Source organism: Pholcus phalangioides, unplaced genomic scaffold, assembly GCF_987345545.1.
Source record: "Pholcus phalangioides strain wild (caught in Gottingen) unplaced genomic scaffold, Ppha-v1.0 ptg000004l_1, whole genome shotgun sequence".
Lineage (NCBI taxonomy): Eukaryota > Metazoa > Arthropoda > Arachnida > Araneae > Pholcidae > Pholcus > Pholcus phalangioides.
The window spans coordinates 23,259,223-23,284,453 of record NW_028301597.1 but is presented as its reverse complement, the minus strand read 5'-3'; the positions used below and the strand labels follow the sequence as shown (position 1 = coordinate 23,284,453).

Below are 25,231 nucleotides of genomic sequence, written 5' to 3'. Positions count from 1 at the left end.
AGCTCTTCATAATGAGCAGCTTGTGATCCTGATCCTTGGTCAGTGTTTCCTGTCCTATCCCACCGTAACTTCCTACGTATAATTCGAAGGAGCAAAAATATCGCTACTTTGAGGAAAAAACTACCATCATATACTGGCCGTCATACATTTATATATCGCCATATTGGCGTATAATCCGTATGTGGGAAATTTCATATCTCGATATTGAATGGAGAGATTCAGTGGTGATGAGAGAAAAATATTCCTGAAGAAGGGGGTGATGGAACAAAAAGTTTGGGAAACTGATTTATACTATATATCTTTACTACACTATAATGTAATTTATAAAGATACATGTAATGCTATATATTTTTATTCTATGACTCCTCCAAATTTCATTGAAGAGTGAAAATACTTCAAATTTTATTCAATTTTTTTTAACAGAGTTATTATTTTTTTTCGTATAAAAAACATACCCCCTCTTTTAACATGCAAAAGTTGAGAACCATTCACTTAAGGGGTCTGGAAATGTGCCGCTTCGTTCATTTTTACAGAATTAAGTTTGAGGTTACTTGCCACATAAGATGACTCCGAGGGCCGCATTTAGCCCGCGGGGCCATGAGTTGAGCATGTATGTCTTACGATCTTATGTATGTGCTCAACCAGAATGGAATAGCACAATAATGGGTTCGAACATTTTCAAAAGGAAACCATTTCTTCCGTTCCAAGACGAAGAAGAAGCTACAGAAGAAAATGGAAACGATCAAAAAACGATTATTAGCAATTTTTTATGATTTAGTTCAGTTTTCTATGTACACGACAGCTGGACAGCGACATCATTACAACAACACATAAAAAAAAAACGAAACGCTCTCTATAATAATATATCTCGGAGTTTCTGGTGCTGTGCGGTTGACATGGATGGTTAAACACATGTGAGTGTATGTAATATAATAATGTGTGCAATATATTACGAAGGAGGAATCCCCCTTTTGGTAATTATTGTGTACATAAGTTACGTCCTCACGTTTACTTCTAATAGGTCATAAGAAAATAATAGACTATTAATATCGTCTACGGTACCGCCATATGCTAGGACACATTCGTATATATCCGTAGGTAATTTGGACGCAAACGATGCGTTTAGTGCGGCTTGGGGACGAAAGATAAACGCTTGTTTTGAGGGGTTTTTTTTAATAGTAAATTACAATGAATATACTTTTTTGTTCCCACGCTAATAAAAAGAATTTTTAAAAATATAAAATTGAAATATAGATAAAGCGCATTTATTGACATTTCCATGTTGTATCTACTCTATAATATAAAATCACAATCTCGAAAAGGTTCGTTTCTATTCAACGGAAATCGGTTACGATTTTGGGTCTAGTTTTCATTTAACTCTTGAATATATCGGGGACCGTTTGACCCACCGCTTTCCCCCCCCCCTCCTGCAGCAGGGCCCCTAGGCTGGGATAGTTGGCGGTCCCGCAAACCAGTTTTCTCACGGGGCCCCCTCTGTGGTTAATTTACAGTGTGAAAAATCAAAAAATGATGAGAATCGTTCTGACCCCTGTCAGCCCTGCCCTTGCGGGCCATGCCGAGAAGTATGTATATGTATAGGACCGTAACTAGTCAGTCAGGTGCACTCGCACAGGGCCCAGAATGGCCCTAAATGGGCGAAAAGGGGACTAAATTCAAATTCTTGCACAGGGCACGGGAATGGCTAGTACGTATATGTATAATATACATATATCACCAGTGCTCCCAACAAACACGGGATCGGGGTACCCAGGGCGGAAGATTGCACATATACCTTCATGGGGAAGTTAAAAGGTTTCATTTCCAGGTGCCCCTTGATGAATCTCACGTTGTTTTCTCGCTGCTTTAACAATGAAAAATTTGCAATAGCGGAAGCCCAAGATATGTCCAGTCTGGAGGCCCCATAAAAATCTGCGAATTTGTAAATTCGTCCGGGGTAATTGATTAGGGCCCTGGATTTTATTCATTGTTAAAATGTATGCAATTGAAATTTTTTCGTGGCCCTCACAGGGTGGGGGGATGGCCGACAAGCTTCCAGGTCAGGGGCCCATGTCGAAAGTGACAGGTTTCATTTTCGAGGCCTTAGATAAATCGCAATGTGTGTGTGTTTGTGTTTTTTTTTTTCACTGTAAAATTTGCAACAGTGGAAGCCCGAAATAAATCCAGTCTGGGCCCCCGCTGAAATTCTGCGAATTGGGTCTCGGCCCTTGGAATTTAGTTGGTAAAATTGTGGAAACTATTGGTAAAAAAGCTGTGGAAAATTGTGGAAACTATTGGTAAAAAAACTGTGGAAAATTGTGGAAATTGTTGGTAAAAAAACTGTGGAAACTATTGGTAAAAAAACTGTGGAAAATTGTGGAAATTGTTGGTAAAAAAACTGTGGAAAATTGTGGAAATTGTTGGTAAAATAAGTGGAAACTTTTTCGAGGTCCAACAGGACTCCAGTCTGGGGAACCCTCATGGGGAAGTTTGTTAAGCCGTAGAAAAATTTAAATTTAAAAAACCGCCTTGGCTCTTAATTGTGAAGTAGAATTCCCCCCCCCCTTCGCGCTTATTTAGTGTACTCAAAGAAATTCACCGCGTAAATATTTATATAAAAATCCGCCGAGATATCGCTGAATAAAAGAAAAGTTTTCACCACTTTTTGCATCTCTTCGAAGTCTAAATTTTAAGACGTGATTGTTTTAGCACGTAAACAAATTACAAAAACAAAAAGCTAACATCACCGATATACATCTCGGAAAATTTGTATCAAAATGCGACCAAACGAATGTCTTTCACTGTAAAAAGAGAGAAGTTATATCCTAATCGTAAATTATTGATGGGTCTTAATAGATGTTGTGTTTTTATATTTCTCATAATTATTATCTTACGAAACAACGAATGAGGTTTGATATACATGGACGAATTTCTAAATAAAGCCTTTTCCATCTTCAAACAAAGGCTTCAACTACTGGAACCAGAAGGTATTCGTTGCTGTTTTTTTTACCTTTTGTTTCTACAAGTTTGAGATAAGTTTGGAGACAGTTTCGTTTTCATTAAAAGTTTCCGCCAATGTCTCAGAAGATGTAATTACGCTGCTGTGAATCACATTCGTACGGACATAGGGATCTAGTGACGGTCAAAATTAAAGATATTTTTTCAATATCTTAGAAAAAATTAAAATATGAAAAGAAAAAACTCTTATATGTCACTTAGTCGATTTCTATTATGTAATTTAAAATGTTTCTGGAAAGTTAGTAACTCAAAATTTCTAAAGGTAGAAGAGATTCAGAGATTCCTTTCCCCCTTCCCCGAATCCATTGTACCACTCCAAAAGTCGATTCTGCGGACGCCCCTGTGATGTCTAGGTTTTGAACTAGGTTTCAAAAGGTAGAGAGTTCAATGTATACCTGCATACAGAGATGTCTTTTGAGCAGAGCCACAATTGGATGCTTCAGCAGCGGGGACAAGCTCGCATTTCGGCGCCCTCTTGTAATGTTGAGGGAGAGATATTACAGGGTGAAATTGGCACCACCTCTGGTCCTGCACTCGGAGCACCACACCCACCTGCTCCACTCATTCCCCCCCCCCCCCACTCTCAAGTTGCGGCCCTGCTTCTGCTCCAGCGTGGCTTCGTTAACCGCTTATATCCCTATCTTGGGACAGAGTGGGAGCCATGTTCTGGTGGCCCTGCTTCTGAGGCATTGGTCTATATTTCCTGGTTCCAGCATCTGATGACTTTGTTTCAAGATGGAAAATGATGTTTTTCATTAAGAAAATTCCCCCATTTCCATTAAACTTCATTCATGTTTCTGTGGTTTAGTTATACGTATCTGATGGGTACTTGATGCTGTTCCTAATAAGAGATGGTGTGTCATCAATAGTGCTCGCAGGTTTCTTCATTTTTCTTATTTCTTATTGGTTTTTTATTTTTATTTTTTTTGTTCTTCTTTGCAAAAGAACACCGTAACCTTGGCTCAATAGGGGAATTCCCCCCCCCTCCCTACTGCGTATGCCACTGGGTGTCATACGGAAAAAAAAGTCATCCAAATGTAAGTTAGGCAGGCTTACTATCGCTAAACAACATTATGGTTGATGTCGTATGCAGATACACGCCGTGAACATCGATTTAATGCTTTGATTCATGAAATCTATGACAAAATCAAAGATGGCTATGTTACACCTTATTTTTACGATATCAGCAAGCGTTTTCTCATTCTATCGAAACAAATGCACGTGTAATTTCTCGTTTGCGTTAAATGTCCTAGTTTTGAACCCGTAAAAGTTACAAACTAGTCCAGGTTTACATACATAACCGTAGGACATTAATCCAGACGAGTTAGACGTACGGCGCTTGTACGATTTGATGTTCATTGGCATGAAAAATATTCATGTAATTATCCGTTTTTATTCAGTATGTTCTAATATTTTTGAAACAAAAGGGTAAAAGTGTCTTGTCACATTTTAAGAGACATTCGATTCCCTTTAAGAAAAATCTTTATGGAAATTCAAACTACAACGATACTTTTGTACAAGATTCCTCGAAAGACTGGTTATATTTTTGGACGAATGCTCTACCAACCAAGCTATGGAAACAGATGGTATCAATCAACTTATAGCTCGTGAATGACATAGGCCACCAGATGGTGACATGTATGTAGTGGGATCTTTCGAGGAATCTTGTGCATTTTAACAAGTGGAGAGGGAATTTCTACATACAACCATACTTTAAATTTGGACTTTACAACATGTGCAGTACTTGAACTGCGATCGCGAGATTCCGGGATGCTCTAATTTTTTGAAACAACCGTCGAAACGTGTATGGGGAACCCCACTACACATACATAATTATTTTTTATCGAAAATATTTTTCTTTACCGAAATGAACCAGAAATTTAATTGGTATGGCATTAAAATGACATAAAAGCACTTCTAGTCAAACAAATCATTATATTAATTGATCGCATGAATGGTTGAAGCCATAAAGAAAGCTTCAAATCGTTAACTTTCGGTGTCAAAAGTATATACATCATCAGTCAGAAGTATTTGAATCTCTCTTCGCTCATAACCTCGATAATTACGGTTCTTTTGATTTTATAACATCTTCAGCTGACCCCGATTCAGTATCAATCCTGGTCCACTCGAATGATGGACTTCCAACTCTGAATAATAATTCGCTTTTTCATTCTTTATATGTCCGAACAAAAGACTACATCGCTTCAATTAGCTGCTTCCAAATTGGTCATAAAAGCTATATTTATTTAATTGATATGCTAAACTTAGCCCACACATATCCTCGTATATTATATATATGTACACGTATATAAAGAACGATGGCAATGGCCAGGGACGTAGAAGTAATATTGAAAAGAAAAAAGAACTGTAAGCAAAAGATTTTTCTTTTAGCGGACATTCGAGGAAGACAGCAGCAGCAATAGTAGCAACGTTTCTTGAATTAATAACTTTGGCGCTAAACACTATCATTCCAGAAGTCTATCATCATGTCAGTGTCTGCTCTAGTTCCCTCGACCATCTCTTTCTCGCTGCCCCTTACCCTGATCTCGACTATCATTAAGTCTTCATGGGTCCCCCTTCCCCCCTTGCCCAATTTCCATCATTCGATCCGCCTTCAGCATCTCATGGGGGCTTCTTTGCTGGGGATGGACGACGAAAAATAAGAAGAGGCCTAAATAGAAAATTCAAGTTTCCGGGAACTTGGACCTCCATGCAACAAGATATTCGAGACTTCCCAACCCCCCTCATCGAAGATTGGGCTCTTCTTGTTCTTTCAATTTTTTTCCCCCCCTCGACCGTCATATATAATACTGTATATCGACTGTATTTGATAGGAAATTGAGATCCGAAGTTATCGACCTCCCTTTCTAGCAAAAAAAAAATAATTTTCGTTTTTACTTTCTCGTAGGCCTGTGATAGAATAATAATAGTTACGCATACCCTAAGCTCGTACACTAATTCCGTTGATACATTTCTGTTTAAAAAAATTGTATATTATTATTTAAGCAATAACGATGTTTCTTTATCTTTTTTTTTGGAGGCTGTAATTGACTACCTTGAAATCATTGACAAAAAATTACGTCAATTGTGAAATGACATCTCGAAGTCCGACATCAATCTCGTGCAACAATTGAATGATTCTCGAATTCGATTATCATCACCGGTTCCTCACCAAAATCAAGTCATTATTATTGCTTCATTTTTCTTAGCTCTCTTTTAAGACTATATCTAATATGGATCTCCAGTAATGTCATTATATATGTTACGGTAAATATGATATAACAATATTTATAATATATAACAATATTTATAATTTAATGTATAATGTAGAAATATATTTATATTTAATGTATAATTTAAAAATATATTTATATTTTATGTATATTTATGATATAATAATATATAACAGGTTATATATATATAAAGATAAATTTATCACTTTTATCGGAGATAATGCATAATACCCAAGCGTCGTTGGTAAATTTGATAAATACTGAAACATTATCACTTTTACCGGCGACTATGCATAATAACCAAGTGTAGTTGGTGAAATTTGATAAATATGAAAAAAAATTCAAAATGAGCCTAATATGTGTGATTATTGTCGGACCCCGATATAATGATAAAAACTTTTACTATAGTACCCCGATATAATGATACTACACATGCATGAATTATGATGTAAAGCGTATCTTATAGTACAATTTATCATGTTTCCAACGACGCGACGCTTGGGTATTATGCATAATCGCCGGTAAAAGTGATATTTCTTTATTACTTATTAAATTTACCAACGACGCTTGGGTACTATGCATAATCATCGTTAAAATTGATAAATTTAGGGGAAATTTAGCAAACTTACCAAAATTCTTTGCAATTATGTATAGTAACCGGATTTATCACATTTATTGCAACGTATATATCCCCTGTATTAACTCAACTATTGCTATAGCTATACAATCTGATTTGAATCACACGGTAATGGACGCGTGATAAGGAATTAGAAATCAAAATAAATAAATTGAAAAAATATAAAATAAAGCTAAATAAATTAAATATAAAAAAATTGAGCAAATGCATACAGTAAATAAAAAATTACTATTTTACAGTACTATAAAAAATTAATTAATATAAAAAAAACTAAGCAAAACATAAATCTAAAAAAAATGTAGCAAAAAATGAAGACTAAGGAAAAAGTAAATAAAGCAAGAAAAAATAGAAATGTATTTACTATGTGTAAAAATTAAAATGAAAACAAAGCAAAAACATGGAAAAAAAGTTATAATAAAATACTTACATCTTAGATTACATTATAAGGGGCATAACAAATTGCCTAATTAATTGAAAATCCTAATTATATATATATTCACACGTGTGTGTGTTCAGAAGATATGCTGCTACCTATCTTTCATTTCATAAATGAAAAATAAACTGATTAATGAATATCTTTCTCTAGTATTGGCCTAATTGCTTACTGTGATTCGACGTTGAATTGGCGCCTCAGAATTGGAGAATCACAGAAAAAAAAGTTGAAGTTCGACATCACTGATCGCGCTGATCGGTAAGACCCTGCATAAAACAAACGCAAGCATAATAAAATATCCGTAAAAAAAATGTGCCAAAACTTTAAATAAAGGCTAAGAACAAAAGTGTTAAAATCCGAAATTTAAATCTTCTATCTTATATTTGAATCCCTAAACGCATCTCAAAAATAAAACAAATGTTTTCAATTGAAAAAAAAAAGTGACATTTATACGTAGAAGGAAATAATAAATTGTTCTTTTCGCTAAAATAAACTTTTAAATCCAAACCAGCGTTTTCCTACAAAGAAATAAATAGAAGAGAGAAAAAAAAAATGACAATGTTTTTGAATCTAAATGGGAAACTAAAAGATAATTTTTGCAAGTCATTTATCTCAGCGTAAATGTTTCTTCTTCTCTTCAAAGTTTTTTCCCATTCCATAATGGAAGCGGACAATAGGAAAAACACTAAAGCTGTTGTTACTTAAATAGCTATTTCTAAGAAAACAAAAATAATGATAATGATAATAATAGTGAGAAAAAGTTTTCTTGTAGGCAAACACATCTTTTAGTGGATGTAAAAGAGCAGGAAATAGCCCTCGAGAAATATTTCTTTTTAAAATGGCCGTGAAAAAAATGAATGTAAACGAGAACAATGTTTCATAAGGGGGAAAAATAAGTATTTCAAATTGTTCAAGCATGGATATAAAATTACATTTAAAAAAACAGAAAGAAACAAAGCTTTTTTGTATTTTTATTTTTTGGAAACGAAAGGAGATACCTTCTTTTATATGAGTGAGATATTCAAAAGAATGAAGTTTTTGAATGAATGACGATGGAGAGGAAATTACAAAGGGCGCTCGTTCATTAATTATTTACCATAATGACCTACAACTTTTCCTCCAGACAAAAGATGGAAATCTTTCTTGTCTTGTCTTTTAATACTTACATAAAATGTACTAAAAAGCAGAGCAAAGAAACATTAGTTGTAAAGAAATATTAGGATAACATTAAATGAAAAAAAAAAATTAACATAATTTTCTTCCTGTTGATTCATATTTCTAGAAATTTCAAAAAATGGAAATAAAATGAGTGTTATATTATCTTAGATGTTGAATACATTTGAATTATTTTGTTGCATTTTAAAGTTTATTAATTCATGTTGAATACTTATGCGATATGCATGATACATGGGTTGCATAAATGAATGACACGATTTTAAAAATCGTAATGTAATCGGTGATACATAAAAATGAAGAGAAACATACATAGTTTTTTTTTAACATCCCTCAATAGATAGTAGCACTTTCTTAGAAAGTAATGTCTGAAATTAAAAATGGTGACAATGTTTTTGTAACTGAAAGAAGAAGATTGAATAATTGTACCGTTGTAGGATATAGGCCTTTTTAACGGGAAATAAGCTCGCATTTCACAAATGATGCTGCAAAAGTTTTGGCACTACTGCACTACTAGGGCTTGACGAATCAAAAAATATTTAAGCGCCAGCCCAATTTCTTACGAGCCATTCCGATTTTCTAGTCGCCATGGTGACCTGGCGCCTGGGATTCACCCACCCTGATCATTACCGATATTTTTGTGTTATGGTGGCACCACACACACAACAAACATTACACGGAAACAAACTTAACGTCATGTTCATAACACGTACACACGCACATTCCAGCATGTGTCAATTCTTTAGAGGTTCCGCAGAGGTATATGGACGAGGTGCATGAGTAGATACTCTTGTACTAGTAAGATTACTTGCCATTCTCCCGCCGGTTAAAATAAAAAATATTGAACAATTCGACTAATACAAGTAGAAATTTCAATTAAGTTTCAGAAATTTTAATTAAATTTTTTTTTAACTTATTTCCTTATATTGCTTTCATTAGAAATTTATGGAAAAAAAACACGAACACTTTGAAGGAATTTTCAAAATATCCTAAAAATCAGCTTTAAATATTTTTCGTTTTCATTTCAAATACATACAAAAATGAAAGGCAAAAATACAAGAACACAGTGAACAATTTAAAACATGTACAGAACGGCAATTTAAACTCTTCAAAAAAAAGGGAAAAATAAATACACACTTTGCAACCTGTAGGGATTTTACAAAATCCTTCCATCAGCTCTAGATGAGTCAGGCCTAATCACTGGCTATAGCTGATTTTGCAGTATTTCAGTTATAATATATTTGCTGTATTCAGTTATTATAGAAATACTTACTTTTGTGCATAAAATTTTTTTCTCTTTTTTCCCCTTCTTAATTTTGATGCTATGGCGCTTCAATCAGCATATACATATATATAATTTTTTTTTTATAATTTAAACTTTACCAAATTAATATCCTCATCTTTTTTCATCATGTTTCTTTGATTCATAATCGCTACCATTAGTTTCTATGAACTGAGACACACGAAAAATAATAGAATATATTTTGTTTTTCTGATGTCAAAATGAAGTGGAATAATGGACTATTGATTGATTACAGAGAGAGAGAGAGACTTATCAGATAGGCCTACATGATGTATTGAATGATTTAAAAAAAAACTGAGTCACTCACTCACTCTCCCTCTCGAGTATCGGCCACATCTGCAGATCAACAGGGATGATTATTCCATTGTAAAATGTTTTTGCGATATCAGGCCCGTCATTTCAACTTTTTCCGGCGGGAGGCGAAGAACATATACTCAATATATGTGTATATGTTACTGCCAAAGCCCGATATTAGGCGATTCGCGAAGTGGCCTATTTTATTGTGAATTTTTCCGGCCAAAGCCCATATTATTCGAAATATGTTCGAATTTTGGGCTTGGGCCAGCTAGTTCGTGAAGTGACCGGATATCCCTGGCTAAATCCGATAGCAAAATACGTGACTCGGGGTTAATGCCAAGTTGAAGCATTTTTTCTTGATAATTATGTCCACGTTAGCTATATGGCAACCCATTGAACCACAGTCACGATGTCGTAATCATTTTTTTCCTTCAAAATTAAAAAAAAAATACTATATATCTATATTATTATTTTTATCGGTCTTTTTTTTTTTTAAATTTCTCTTTTTTCTTTCGTCACATGGAGCCCAATACAGTTACTATATATAGAGATGCACCATATGTTGCTGGTGAACGAAATATGGATTTGGCTCCTACCAGACCGTCTTACATCGAACTTCGGCGAGGGATCTCTGGCCACTTCGCGAATTCGCCAGTCAAAGACCAAATCATTTCTGAGAATCTGACTTTGGCCAAAACCCTCGGCCAATTAGTGATGTGCTGGCAGTAACATATATATATATTTCACTTTGTGTGTTTGTCTATTTCTATCTTGCCCCAGGGCAGCAACTAGATGCTTGGTCGGCCGGGGCAAGCACGCATTTTCTCGCCGCGTTTGCAATTTTGAAGGCGAGGTTAAAGGATGACATTTACGCCACCTCTGATCCGGTGTCTTTAGCTCCCCAGTTGCAGCATGACACGGACTGAAAGCCAAAAAAACATCTATTTTGAATTGTACTGCTTTTTACATGCCTTATTTCAGAAAAGAATTTCAACATGCATTTTTCTTGTGGAACTTTTTAGGATCGCATATTGTCAATACGTTTTCATGTCTTATTGAAGGCGTGCAAATCCTCAAAAATCGTACACAAAATAAATGTATTGAAGTAATATTACTTTTTAAATATATAATTACTATCTCTGTGATTCAATCTATAGTAAGAAAAAAAATTCTGATCGCAAACTTCAAGGTATAGAAAAAAAGAAATGCAAACAAAACATTTTAACAAATAACCAAAACCACAGCCGCTCATGCTCTCCAAGAAACAAAAAGTTGTCGTTATTTGGAACATCTATATGTACCAGCAAATTCAAAATATAAAATGGAAAAAATATGACGTCAATTTATGTGCAAAGACGATTGTGAATTTTTATCTCCAAACTGGCTGCAGTAATAAACATTTAAAGGACCCTTTGTACATATGCAAAGCTACGCATTTCAGGGTTAAAGCTCTAATATTAGCGGCTTCTTTTCTAATTCGTCGATTTTGCCAAACTAATTCTTATTTTTAAATAGGTGAAACTTTTTAACATGCTTTATTTCAGAAAAGAAGCTTAATATGCATTTTTGTGGAACTGTTTAGGATTGCATATTGTCAATGAGTTTTCATGAAAAATTTTCAGTAATAATCCCGTTGAAAATAATAACGATCCATAAGCATCAGTTTTTGTCGATTGTGGAAGAAATTTTGTATGGTATGAAAAAAATGTCCCATAGAATTCATTTCTTTCTTTGGACTGCTTCAGTCATAAAACTGTTGTTCTAGATGAAAATATTGTTTACACACGAATTCAACCATGAACTACATTCATAAATAACAACAAATCCGAATAAATTACACCCAATTAAAGAAAAAAAAGTGCGAATTCCCTGGAGCTATTTTGTCGAAACACTGACCTTTCTCTCTCTCTCTCTCACAGCGTATACACACATATTGTTTTTACATTGGGCAATATTATAGCAACTCTTTAGTACAAATTAGAGGGAAAAGTGATCGTCCGAAAAGAAAAAAAATTCCCTGATCTCTCTCTCGAGCCATAAAGTCGACTAACAAATTGTGTATGTGTATAATAATTAACTGTTAAATGTGCATTTTACGCCTTGGGAAAGGAGGAGAAAAAACAGCTCTGGAACATTAGTATCGACGATGGCAATGAGAAGGGAGAGAGAGAGAGAAAAAATAAAGAGATTTGAAATTATAGTAATCAAGAGTTAAATGATACTCAATGAAAGGCGTTCGGAAACTGAAGATAAACTGCTTTTAACCTTTACGATAAGTGCCTTAACCTGCTTTAGTTTATTTTTATTTTTCCCTTCCTTGCTTTAATCGAATCTCTCCTCGAGGCAACGAATAAACACACGCCCAGAAGCCAAGACCGGCATCGCTAAAACCGAATTTATCGCGTCAATAAAATCGTAAAGGAGACGGAACCATGCCACATAGGAAGGCAACCAATACGATGATGTATGGAAGCTGAAGAGTGTTTTCCGGCCCCCACATATAATACATACATTCAGTGGTACCTCGTTTATACGACGTTCAAGAGGCCGGGTCAAAAAACGTCGTATAAATGCACAAGTCGCACAACACAGAGACTTCTTTGAAAAAAATTACCCCACCCCACAGACATACAAAATATTGCAAAATTTAGTGTGTAAAATTGCATTTCCAATTCTGTAATAATTAAAAAAAAATCATTTCAATCACACTTGAGGGAAAAATAATAGTAGCAATAATAATAATGTTAATTTACTTCCAAATAAATTTTAAAATTGTTCAGTTGGTGTAAATGATATCACGTATAATTTCATTTTGGTTTCAAATAGAAATTACAGCTTCTTACTTGGCACTACCATTATCTCATCGAGGAAAATGCGGGAAATTGCTTAGCCGAGTTAATTCAACTCGATCAATCGGATTAAAAATTTTATTAAAAACTTTATCAAAAAAAATTCATAATTTATTTTGATTTGTTTGACGAAACAGATTAGATATCTCAAATTAGGAATATATCTCATCATAGGAATAAAAATTTCAGATATAACTGACGCACATCTAAAAATACATTAATAAATATTTTGATCCAATTTTTCGAAAAGCGAAAACGGTAGATATGATTATATAGTTTCAAATCGGGTTTGATGGAAGTTTTAGAAGACCAAACAAAATTTGTTGGCTCTCCATTGTGTGAACAGCCGTTTTTCTCGCATTCTTGAAAGGACCAGCTTCTCTCCTCACAAGTACCATTGGAGGGTTACTATTACCAAGTACCATTCCTATAGGAGACGATTATAGGAAAACAAGGACTAACCCAAAATGACGGAACTTAAAAAAAAATTACAAGATCCCTAGTGAAGAAATTCCAGAATATGACAAAATGTTCAGTATTACTTTAAGCGTGCAACTTTAATTTCTTAATCTTTTTTAATATTTGTTATATATCTAGAGAATAATTCCGAACCATTCTTGGTCTCTTGAAGTACCACAATGCGGTTTTCGCATTACATACTTTTCCCTATCCAGCTTTCACCATCTACAAGGCGCTAATGTACTAAATTTAAGCCGCCATGACTAGCATGTAGATTTGTATACAAAAATTTTTGCTTCCATTTTTCAAAGCTCACGCCCTAAAGGGCTTAAAGAATTAATATGTACTATGATAGCCATGAAGGTGAGGGATCCTGCCTTCCCCGAACCAACAATTAGCACAAAATGTGTTTGTCATCACCTTTCTATGTCTTTATTCAACGTATTTCTTCTCCAACATTAGATTTTCCATCTTAATTTCATCTCTTACGTCTCTTTCTCATGTGAGACTCAAAATACCAGGACCATTCCTATTTGTCTTATTACTCCCAAGAAAACCGAAAAGAAAGCTCAACGGATAATAAGTGAGTGAAATGAATAAAATATATTTTTGCAGCATCAATTAATAGAAAAAAGTTAATAAGTTTCTTTGAAAGCAATTAAAATTGATTCCCATCATTAGTTAAAATGTCGCTTGGTGGGCATTTTGCCTGTTGTGGCCTTGTATTTGTACAGGAACCAATTGCGGACGAAGTCAAACGTCGTACAAGTGCGAAAGTCGTATAACTGAGAGACGTATAAACGAGATTCCACTGTATAACCACATACATACAGAATAATATAGAACGTTGATCGGTTCGGGTCTGCAGAAGAAGCAAAAGGAGGGGTGGGGGGGGGAGATAGATGTTGGACGGACACCGAAACGGCTGTGTGGACATCGCCTCTCTTTTCGACCTTCTCCCCACCGAAATTAAATAGCGTAAAAGTCACCATATCGAACGCGCGGTGATTGATGTCGCCTGATGCCAACCATTAAACGAGTCATTAAATCTTGTTTTGCATATATCGGGGCCCAAGGAACCGGTGATTAACGCTCATTTATCTAAAGAGGTTGATTAGCTAATTGGTAGAGTACACTTCGCCTCGGTGTTATTATGAAGACGTTGCATGGACTGAGGCATAGTCTATGTGTGTTTTAAAAAAAAATACATATAAAGAGGTGTACATATATATAGAGAGGCACCCGTTAAAAAGAGTCTCATTCCGTCTCCGCCTCTTTTAAGTGGAGGTCATGTCGACGACGAGCTACTTCCGACCACGAAAACATTCCCGACGAAACAGGAATATTAACAAAAATAAAAAAATTGTGACTTGATAAGGACATCTTTGGCCATTTCGGAAATTTTTATGTGTTCTAGAGTTCTATCAAGAATTTATTACACCATCTTGTTTGATTTTACTGATCGATATCCACATTCTACTCTACAAAATTAAGAACCTCACACGATGCATGTTGTATATGACTAATGTCGATATTATTTATGTTTAACGACAAGCATAAATAACCAATAGGTTTCGCGCTGGAAAAAGATATCAATAATATTTTCCGGAATTTCCGCTGATAAAATACGGTTTCGGGTGTTTTCGTGAATTGGAATTTATCGGTCTTTATCGAGTACGAAATCGGTAGAAAACACGGTGATTTTGAAATAATTTTCTGAATTGTTTGCTTTCAAATGGTAAAAAACTATAATAAATGGCAAAACACAGCTTCAATTTTTGATTCCATTATTCTTCAGTTGATGTCGAAATTTTTTTATTGTTAAATGACACAAAACATCTAAGTACAGTATGAATAAAAATTTTAACCTAGAAAAAGTAATTTCAACACTTTTTTCGTTGTTATTAATATTTTTTTTTTTACTTGGCAATGAAAATGCAGAAGTCGCTAATGGAATCATCTTTTTGTGTGGTTAAGCGCACCAATATCTTTCTTCCCAGAAAAAACACCTTAGGTATCAGGGAAGGGGGTTAAACAAATCTATTTGCCCGACATGCTGGGGGCACGTGAAAATTTCGACCGGGCATGTATTTTTTCCGACCACATGCCCGATGCGGCATATAAAAAATTTTAATATATATATATATATATATTTAACTTACAGTTTTTTTTTCATCAACGGTGATGCAAATGTTCCTATACACCAGGCATCATCAACCCGTTGCTCGCGAGCACCACGGTGCTCCCTGAAGCACCTAGAGTGCTCGTGTCCAATTTCGTGCTCGTTATCACTCTGGATCAACATCCCAAGTAAACACCTTGTACAAATTGCATTGAAAGATTGAAATTATCCCGATTTCATGCATTTGTATGTCAAACTTGCCATAAGGGTGCTCTTCTTCTTCTTTTAATGATGGATACAGGCAGTGCTCGCGAGGTTGAAGACCTCTTTTATACACATTAGTGAAATTCCACAGAAATGCTTTCTTTGGCAGCCGTGATGCAAAATGTGTGTAGAAAGTTCCCCGTTTAATATTTCCCTCCCTTGATAGAATATTATGCTCCATACGTCCGCTGTTAATACACATCAACCACTATACACATAATGTTTTTATTGGAATGAAACATTTGAAATTAATGGAAAATATGTTTAAGTTCAGATAAATACGTTTGAGAGTAGGTACTGGCTTAATTCACGTACCTTCAATACGTACATTTAATTATTTTATTTTCGTTCTCCATTGAGCCAATAGAGGGCGCTAACATTCCTAATGAGAAGTAAAAATCTTAGGTATTGTGATTACTGTAATTAAATAATTTTTTATTTCATTTTTGATGTCCGATTTATTCGGTTATTGTTCCGATTTATTATTATTAATATTGATCCTTCGTCAGTTTTCAGTATACAAGCTCTACTAACGTTGTAAAAGGGCAATCGAATTGTTCCCCACATAACAGGATATTGCTTGCTAGAATCGCTGATATCCGATTAAGCTGGGGAATGTATTTTCTCGCTCCTAATAGTTAGCACTCGGGCCCTCACATACTGCAACTGACCTTTTCTGGAAAATGGAAAACTATCACTTCCAAAAAAATATTACATCTTGATGGTATTCACAGAAACGAAAAAGACTTCCTGGCCCCGGGCGCAGAAGAAAATATTGGGTCCCTTAAATTAGAAAAAAGTGTGAAGTTTGGGTTTTTGGGGCCCTTTAGATGTCGAGGCGTCCGCCATTAAATCCGCCTCTAATTATATGACCCTATTATACAGTATATAAAGTGTCGGAAAAGGATAAAAATTCTGCGATATTGATTCAAAAGTTAGCACAAATATTGTAAAATACTTGTGCGCATTTATTTCTCTTTCACACAAAAATATCTATCACAAAATATGGTGCCACTGCTGAATGAATGAATGCCACTAGACTTATCCCGTTGCCGAGATCTCTTCCAGCCCAACTTCGTATGGTACCACTGCTGCCACCTATCAAATAAAAGAAAAACTATCTGTTATAATTTTTCAAAAGTTAGTTGTTGATTTCAAACCGGTATGCAGTATGAAAACGAACAAATGTGTTATGATGCCATATATTATTTGTTTATATGCTGTATACCGGTGTAAATTTTATTCGCCAATTATATCGGTTAATATGGTCTTATGTTTGACGCAAAATTACTTTTTGTAAACATCAAAATATATAGTAGCCAGTATTTTGGCGCACAGAACTTACATACGTATGCAGCATAAAAATAATATATCTTTTTCATACCATATGTTGTTCGTTTTTATTCTGCACGGGTTTGAAAGCAACAACCATTTTATTTTAAGCGTTTTCACAAGTAGTTTTGTTTTTATTCTATAGGTGGCAGCAGAGGTCATAGCTTAACGCAGTTTTCCGTATTTATAATAGCAAAGTAAAACTATAAAATATGTATACAGTGGATCCTGCGTTTATAACATTTTTCAAGAAACCGTCACGAAAAAACGTTGCAAGCGGGAAAACGCTAACAAAAGGGAAATCTTAATGAGAATTAATTAAAGTTGGGATCACGAAAATAAGTCGTACTAAGCGGACTAAACGTTCTGTGGGAATGTTATAAGCGGGATTGACTGTTCGCAAGTAAATCCAGAGATATTTTTCAGCATCTATTTTTTCTAGTTACGTGTCCGATATGAATTTTTGGAGATTTGCCCAGGGTTGGCTATTACAGTGGAACCTCTCGATAGCGTTCACCCTTGGGGCAGAAAACATTGTCTGTTAAAGTGGAGTGTCCGGTTAATGAGTTGGAAAATGCATTGAAGCCTGTTGACATTTTTAAAAAAAGTGCAATCATTGAACGCAACTTTAATGAAATGTTCAATTGTGAAACCTAGATCAATGCCTCGTACAAAGTCGAGCAATAAGCATCGTGCACCCTTGGGTACTCAAAAGCAACGAATTGACGATGACTGCTCTACAACTTACTAAATTAACTGATTTTTAACGTGTTTTTCATACCTGGGTGGGATACTGAATACATAAATGTTCGAATTTCTCAGCTTGGATCGGTCTCGATCACTCATAGCCATTTTACAACATTATAGATTGCTTTCACAACTGCAATTTTCTAAATGCGAAACTTCTGAGGTTTCATGCGCTTTATTTTGCTGTAGATCCTGCATATATTCTAACCAGCTAGAAATATAAATGGTAAATATTTTTATTAGAAATTGTGATGATAGGAGAGAAGAAATTTTCAAAGATTATAAAATCGGAAAATTATGCATCATACTTCTAGATATTTCCCAAGAGAAATATTAACATTAAATCAAAATGCATACTTATGATACGGTCAACGGCACCATGACCTGCTACTTGAATTTATGGCCTGTTTATTCTTAGGCTCGATTTTGAAGACGGAAATTTCCGAAAACCCATTCATAGGAAAAGCCAATGATTTTTATGAAATTCAAAATCCTCGGAAAATACCCTCCTTTCCGCGATTGAATTGTAAATTACGCGATTCATAATGTTCAGACACGTCATAAATTTTTCCTTTTGTTCGGAAAGCCGTCATTCTTCTGGTAAATCGATCGCATTGCCGCTTCATTTTTAAAGTTATTATTATTATAATGTCTCTTATATTTATCAAAATGAATTTAAAAACTTTAAATCATCCCAATTTCATTTTAATTCTTCCAGATGGCGAAAGTTTCGATGCTCAGCCACCAAGAGAAGACAGCCCGTCTCTCAAAAATAAGAAACCGAGAAAAGCGAGGACAGCCTTTACTGACCATCAGCTCAGAGTAAGTTTTATCATAATTGGCAACGAAAGTTTCTGGTTATGCACTATCAGAAAGTTTGATTTGATTTGCTTTTACATGACATTGTGAATGAATAAATCGGTTTTTTTCTCTAAATTGTGGTTGAAGAAATATGTTTACTGAGTATTGGTTGAAATATTCATTGAATTTCATTGCTTTCTCTGTTTTCCTCTACCTTGAATAGACACTGGAGAAAAGCTTCGAGAGACAAAAATACCTCAGCGTTCAAGACCGTATGGAATTAGCCGCTAAACTCAATCTGACCGATACTCAAGTCAAAACATGGTATCAGAACAGAAGGTGAGTAACCGTTCGTTGATAAATTAACAATGAAGGCTTTCGTGGCCAGTGTCTTGGTAAGGAGATAATTCCAAACTAAGAAGTCGTGGTCCGTGAGATTCGAACTTCCAGACATTTCGTCCTCATCTAAGTGAGACTCCTACAGTGGTAATTGGAGTTAAATCCACCGTGATGGATCCCTCTGATCGAACTTCCCTCCTGAATCTCATCAGTAGTAGCCGTCTCTGATCAGCTAAAGTTAATGAAACAGAAACACACGGGTGATGTATGCACTTAGTCCCTAGGGGAAGTTATAGCCAGCCCCTACTGCTCAACACGAATCTGGGGAATTTCCAACGGTTCATGGCGGAACGAGGATTTCTAAGTGTGGCCCTAATATACATATGTTGCCAGAGGTTATATGCGTGGTTTGTGATCTGCCGGTGCTGCCATTCATATTTTTCAATGAAAATGCCTGAATTTTCATTTAACGAGAGTATCGTGTTGCGGGTCTGCGGGGAAACTTTTCAAATTGAGGTGGCCGGCTTGAATTCGCTCCTTGAAGTTGGAAAACTGCAGAGAACTAGCTTCAGCCGACCACCACTGTGTCGTCAAGTATAGTTAGCTAGAGAGCGAAACAGCGTCCGACCCTTCACAGATGTGGACGAACCGTCTGGAAGTTCATATTTCACTGGACTATGGCTTGTTATAGTACCAGATATATCTGCTCATAATGATTTTTTCTATGAAAATACGAATATGCAAGGTGTTTAGAAAAGATGGGTACAAATTTGGTATGTAAAAGGAAGTTGGTAAAATCCACCAGTTTTCTTTTTTGATGGCACATGGTCAAAAATAAAATAAAGTACAGGTGGTTGAATTGTAGAAAAACCATAATATAAAATGATTGCTGCGCCATCTAACTCTTTTAAGTTTCATTTACTAACCATACATCCCATAGCAAAATAAAAGATTGTCTAAGTGTCTTCTATAAGCTTTCAAAATTTGCCTTTTTTTTAACACACTTAAATCAGTCTAAGAAGTCTAGACCAGCTCATAGAATGGCTGGATACCACGAATTTCCTATATTCCGCACATTGTCAGCAAAATATACCAAATTATTCGAACTCAATCACGAGTGAATTTGAGAAATATATTTCCATCTTTAACTGATATGTTCCATTCATGTATTTTCCAGGACGAAATGGAAGAGGCAAGCAATGATTGGATTCGAGGTTTTTCCACCGGATGCCTGCAGTTTAGCCCGTTTTCCTAGACTCTGGGGACCCGCACAAGCGCCTTACTGGCCTTACAGCTATAGCAGCTACCTTTCCACGATATCGTCTCTGTCGGGATTGAATACAAACCCTCTGGGACAGACATCATCGTCGCCGGCGTCTCCTCCGTCCTCTCTGGAAGGCTACGTGCGTCAAGCTGGAAGTGCAGTGTCTAATACCGTCAGTCGTCCTCTTTTACCGAGGGCCGTTTATCCGAGTCCGTCCAATTTCTCGTCCGTTTCGCCGTTCTACCAGGGCCAGGCTGGGCCTTGAACAACAAAAAAAAGCAAAGGCCCCCAGAATTAACCGCTTGATTTATTTAAAAACCCGAAGATATTTTGCGCTTTTTCTATGGACGGTGGAAAGAGGTTTACTCAGGAAAAAAAAAGGCGTGCTTTAGGAACTGATTATAGGAGAGAACTGAGATCATTCTTCCCGTGAAACTGGTGTGTGGTTATGGTCATTTTCTTAACCGTGGTGAAGAAATTTCATCCAAATGAAAAAAAAAAGGCACGCTTCTAAATAAAATGCCAAAGAGGATTCTTTCTGGACTGAATGCATGTTGCTTGAAGGGAAAAAATAAATAACTGAAATTGCTTTTCTTGTTTTCATCGAGTTACTCATCTTTATTTTTAAGTTATTGTCTTTTCGTAACATTCCACGTCGAAACCAAATAAGTTATCAGAGTCTAAAGTTTTTAGTTGGAGAGCGGATGAACAGAGATTACGATTTTTTTTGCTTCAATTTTGAATGCACATGAAATTTGTTGTAATCAAAACACTGATTGCCGTGTGATAATGTTAGTTGTATTGTATATGGAAAAAAAAATTATCTTCATAAATTATTCTGGTAAAAAAAAAATATATTGATTATCATTTCGTTGTAGTTATTTATTTTTGATGAATTTTTTATTACAGAAAAATTTCTCTGACCACTCCAGATATTTTTCAACTTCGTTGATTAGACGAGAGCTGGTTATTTTAGCGTGTTGAAAGTTATTATGTTCTATAGTTAGGCATGGTAATTTATAGTAGTAGTGAGAAAATTACGTCGCCGTGTGTCCCGTATTTTACGCCGAATGGTGTGTTCAGGAGGTTCCCATTCCTCACTCAGGAACGAAAGACTCTTTCTACTCATTGAATTGGTTTTCTGGGTAAATTTTAATAGTGAACAAAAATTGTATAAATACGGTTAATATCCTGGTCCCCGGACTAATATTCATCGAGCTTCCCTCTTGTGGAGGTTCTATGAATGGCCATTTCAACATTATGAGCTTTCCGGGTAAAGTAGTGTTCTTGGGGGGGAGGAGAGGCTCTGTACTTTATTCTCGTAACTATGTAAGCTGTACGCGTAAAAACTACAAAACCAGATCTCACACACATCGTGTTGGCATTCTGTAGTTATGAGGACTCCCGGGCCATGCCTGGGTGGGCCCCATGCGTTGAGATGGCCAGCGTTCTATTAGACGCTTTTCTGGTAGTCACAGTTTTCTCACCATATTTTACTCTTGAAAGCTTAGTTTCTAAATATATGTTTTTTTTTAAAAGCTCTCTATGGCCCTCTTTTACTTGATATTCACTTGTGGCCACCTTAAAATATCCCAGTATCAAAAAAGAATCATATGGCCCCACGTTAAGAAACTGCAACCCTTTTGCGACTGCGAATCGGTAAAAATAATTTAACAATTTCGTGGACCAGCGGAATTAAGATCCGCAAAAACAACTTGAGTACCGGCAAAATAGATAAATAGGAGAAAAAACAATTTGCGGGCAGTAGAGAATAGGAAAAATTATTAAAGAGTAAAATTATTTAATTTAAATAATTAAATAGGAAAAATAATTAGATGTGTGTGTGTGGCAAAAGATGAATAAATAAGAGAAATAATTTGCGGACCACTGAAAAAATTACAAATAAGAGAAATAATTTGCGGACCACTGAAAAAATTACAAATAAGAGAAATAATTTACGGACCGGCAATAAATAAATATGAAAAATAATTTTTGGATCAGCAAAAAGTTAAATGTTGGAAATTATTTGCGGGCAGACAAAAATGATATATACGCAAAATAATTTGCAGACTAGCAAAAAATAAGAAAACGTACTTGCGGACTGGCCAAATGTAAGTACGGAAAGTAATTTGCAGACCCGGCAAAATACTAATATGGAAAACAGCTTGTGCACCGGCAAGAGATAGATGAATACCAGGAATAAATTGGGATCGGCTGACGGCAAAGCAGAAATAACAGCAAATTTAGAGACAGTTTGATTACTTTTGTCGCACCACGGTCATTTTCTGCACACGAGGCCTAATTAAACCGAGACCTGCAATTTATTGCCGATTCCTTGTTTTTTTTTTCTTATACTCGTCGAGGGGTTGGTGCGCTAACCCCTCGACGATGAGGAATCCTTGCGGTAGCAATTTTTCCTGCGGTCATGTCGCCGTTTTTGTTGTACCCCTGTGTCAGGAAAGTTTTCTGACAAGAACGAACCGGGTATCGACACCTCTAAACATCCTTTGGTACTTCAGGCGAGCATCTTATCGACCTGGGCTACCGCGCCCAATTTAGAAACCGGGTTATATTTTTCAAATCTTAAATTATGTAGAGGTCTACATATATTGGGCCAAATTTTTTACGGACCAGTAGTTGAAGAACACTGATCTAGAATAAGACAAACGACTTTTTATCATAAGATTAAATCTTGAAATTCACATGTCTAACAATTTTTACTATGCACCATTACACGAAAAGATTTTTTTGCTAATCAAATTTCGATCAAAATTTTTTCCAGCGATATACGATGGGCAAAAAAGCCCCACAAACTCCCTTCATCTTTACGATATAAATAAATAAACGTATGAAAATGTCACATCGCAACAAATAGGCAATAATAATAAGAAATGGACGCAAGAGAATCCACCTCAAGCTCTATTGTTAGCTGTCGACAAAGAGCAGTTGACGTACCGGCGGCGCCGCCGGTCCATCTTCATAATTACAGGCCAACAGATTCAATTACAACACACAACTCTCTCTCGACTTCTTTATATATTGGCATCGTACTTACTGTATACTACCTGCCGTCGTCCATACAGCGCGATTGTGAAGCCCATAGAAAAAAAAGGAGGATGAGAAGACGTTCTAATATGTACAGGAGAGAAGATACGCGAAAAGATTGTGCCCGGTAGCGGTTTTTAGCCCGATTTATGCCCCTAATAAGTGTGTAGTGGAATTATGGCTTATTAGAGAGAGTCCTCCTCCTTCTATACCTTCTCTATTCTCGTCAACTTATTATTATTATTTCTGTCTAGTCTATTTAGCTACTAGTTGTATAATATCGTTTATGCCGGACTCGAAAACATTTTTTATCCCCTTTTGTCCACGATTCTTTGACCAAATGAGTCTTCAAAGTCGTTTTTTTAAGGCTAATTTCGCTCGGTTTTTCTTTCTATCTTTCTTCGAAGAAACAACCACTGATCAAAGAAGAAAAAAAAAAAAAGAGAACATTTCTGTTTCTTTCATTCTCCGAGATATACTTGTCATACCACGAGAAAGAAAATGCACTGAAACGAAAGTCAAAATACCGGTTGTATGAGTAATTGCATGATTTTTTTCTTTTTTTGTGAATAATTATATAAAATTATGTTTTCGAAATTGGCTTTTTATTTTGGTTTATACCTAACTCGAGTGAATTAAGACGTTTTTTTTTCTGGTGAGAATTACTTCTAGTTCTTTTTTTTTTATGATGATTATTGTAATATCAGTCAAGAATTTTAACTCAGATTTATATAATTTTACTGTTTTTCTAGATATCTATAAAAAAAATAGAACTTCGATCATGATTATTTTGATATAAATGTCGTATGACGTTAGTATAATGATATGAAATTCAGATTGGAACATTTTTGGTTGCGTTTCATGCACTTTAAAATTTAATTTTAATAGTAAGAGACAAAAATTGAATATAAAGGTGGAGCAGGACCAATATCTCGCAAATTACTGCTAGATAATAGTAACATAAACTAATGAATATAAACTAATCTAAATATTATAAACTGATATTTAGATATCATCAGCAAATTAATGGCATAAAATTTGAATCTTTTTTTTTTCAATGGGCTAATAATTTTCTTTAGAATGATTTATTTATTATTATTTCCATTTACTTTTATATGTTTCTTATTTAAATTTTTGTTTACTTTTTTATTTATTTATTTATATTATTTATTTTCTTAATTTTTTCTTCGTTTATTTTTCTTTAGGTACTTAGTTTCTTCTAATTTATTTATTTTGTTTTCTTTCAGATTTTTTTTGGATAATTGTTTTAATTTACAATAGAGAGTAGAATCTCTACAAAACGAATTTTTCGGTAAAACTAATTTTTTCTAATGTCTACTCTGAATTTTATTAATTTACACTTCATTTAAAATAATTGTTCTAGTAAGAATTTTTAATGCAGTTCTAATGTTTTGAATTAAAAATATATATTATTGCTTAATATGTAATATTGTTTTAAATTAAAAATTGCTCGTAAAAATAAAGAAATGCGTCTTATCTCCTACGAAAATAGCCATTCATATTATACCGACCGTGTCTGCATCAACATTATTATTATTAATTATAAATAAATTCAGTAATATAAATATAATTGATATTACACATACAAAAATTTCTTAAACCATCAATCACACCACCAATATCAATAATAAATATATTATTGAAGTGAAAAAATTGGAAAGTGCCCCCACAAAATTCTCTAAAAAAATCCAACATAAATTCTAATTCTTTTTTATTTAAATTTTCTCAAAAGTTAAAAAAAAACTGATAGAAATCATCCAGTATCGAAAATCACTAGGTGAAGAACCCTTCCGTGACTTGATTGACACACGCACCATATGTTCAGCAGAAATCTAAAAAAAAAACCGTTAAAATTGAATATTAAAGTACAATAAAAATATATAACCTAAAAATATCT

The 25,231-nt window shown here is 34.9% G+C and overlaps 1 protein-coding gene across 1 annotated transcript in view; it reads left to right on the top strand.

Moving 5' to 3' along the window:
* The window catches only part of LOC149086778 (uncharacterized), a 41,443-nt gene extending 20,333 nt beyond the window's left edge, over positions 1–21,110 (top strand). The window contains exons 2-4 of the mRNA XM_089231826.1: positions 18,583–18,686; positions 18,889–19,004; positions 20,182–21,110. Of these exons, the coding sequence (XP_089087952.1) occupies positions 18,583–18,686; positions 18,889–19,004; positions 20,182–20,533 (572 nt within the window). The 3' untranslated portion in view covers positions 20,534–21,110. The remainder of the gene's footprint in view (positions 1–18,582; positions 18,687–18,888; positions 19,005–20,181) is intronic.
* Positions 21,111–25,231: the final 4,121 nt, after the last annotated feature.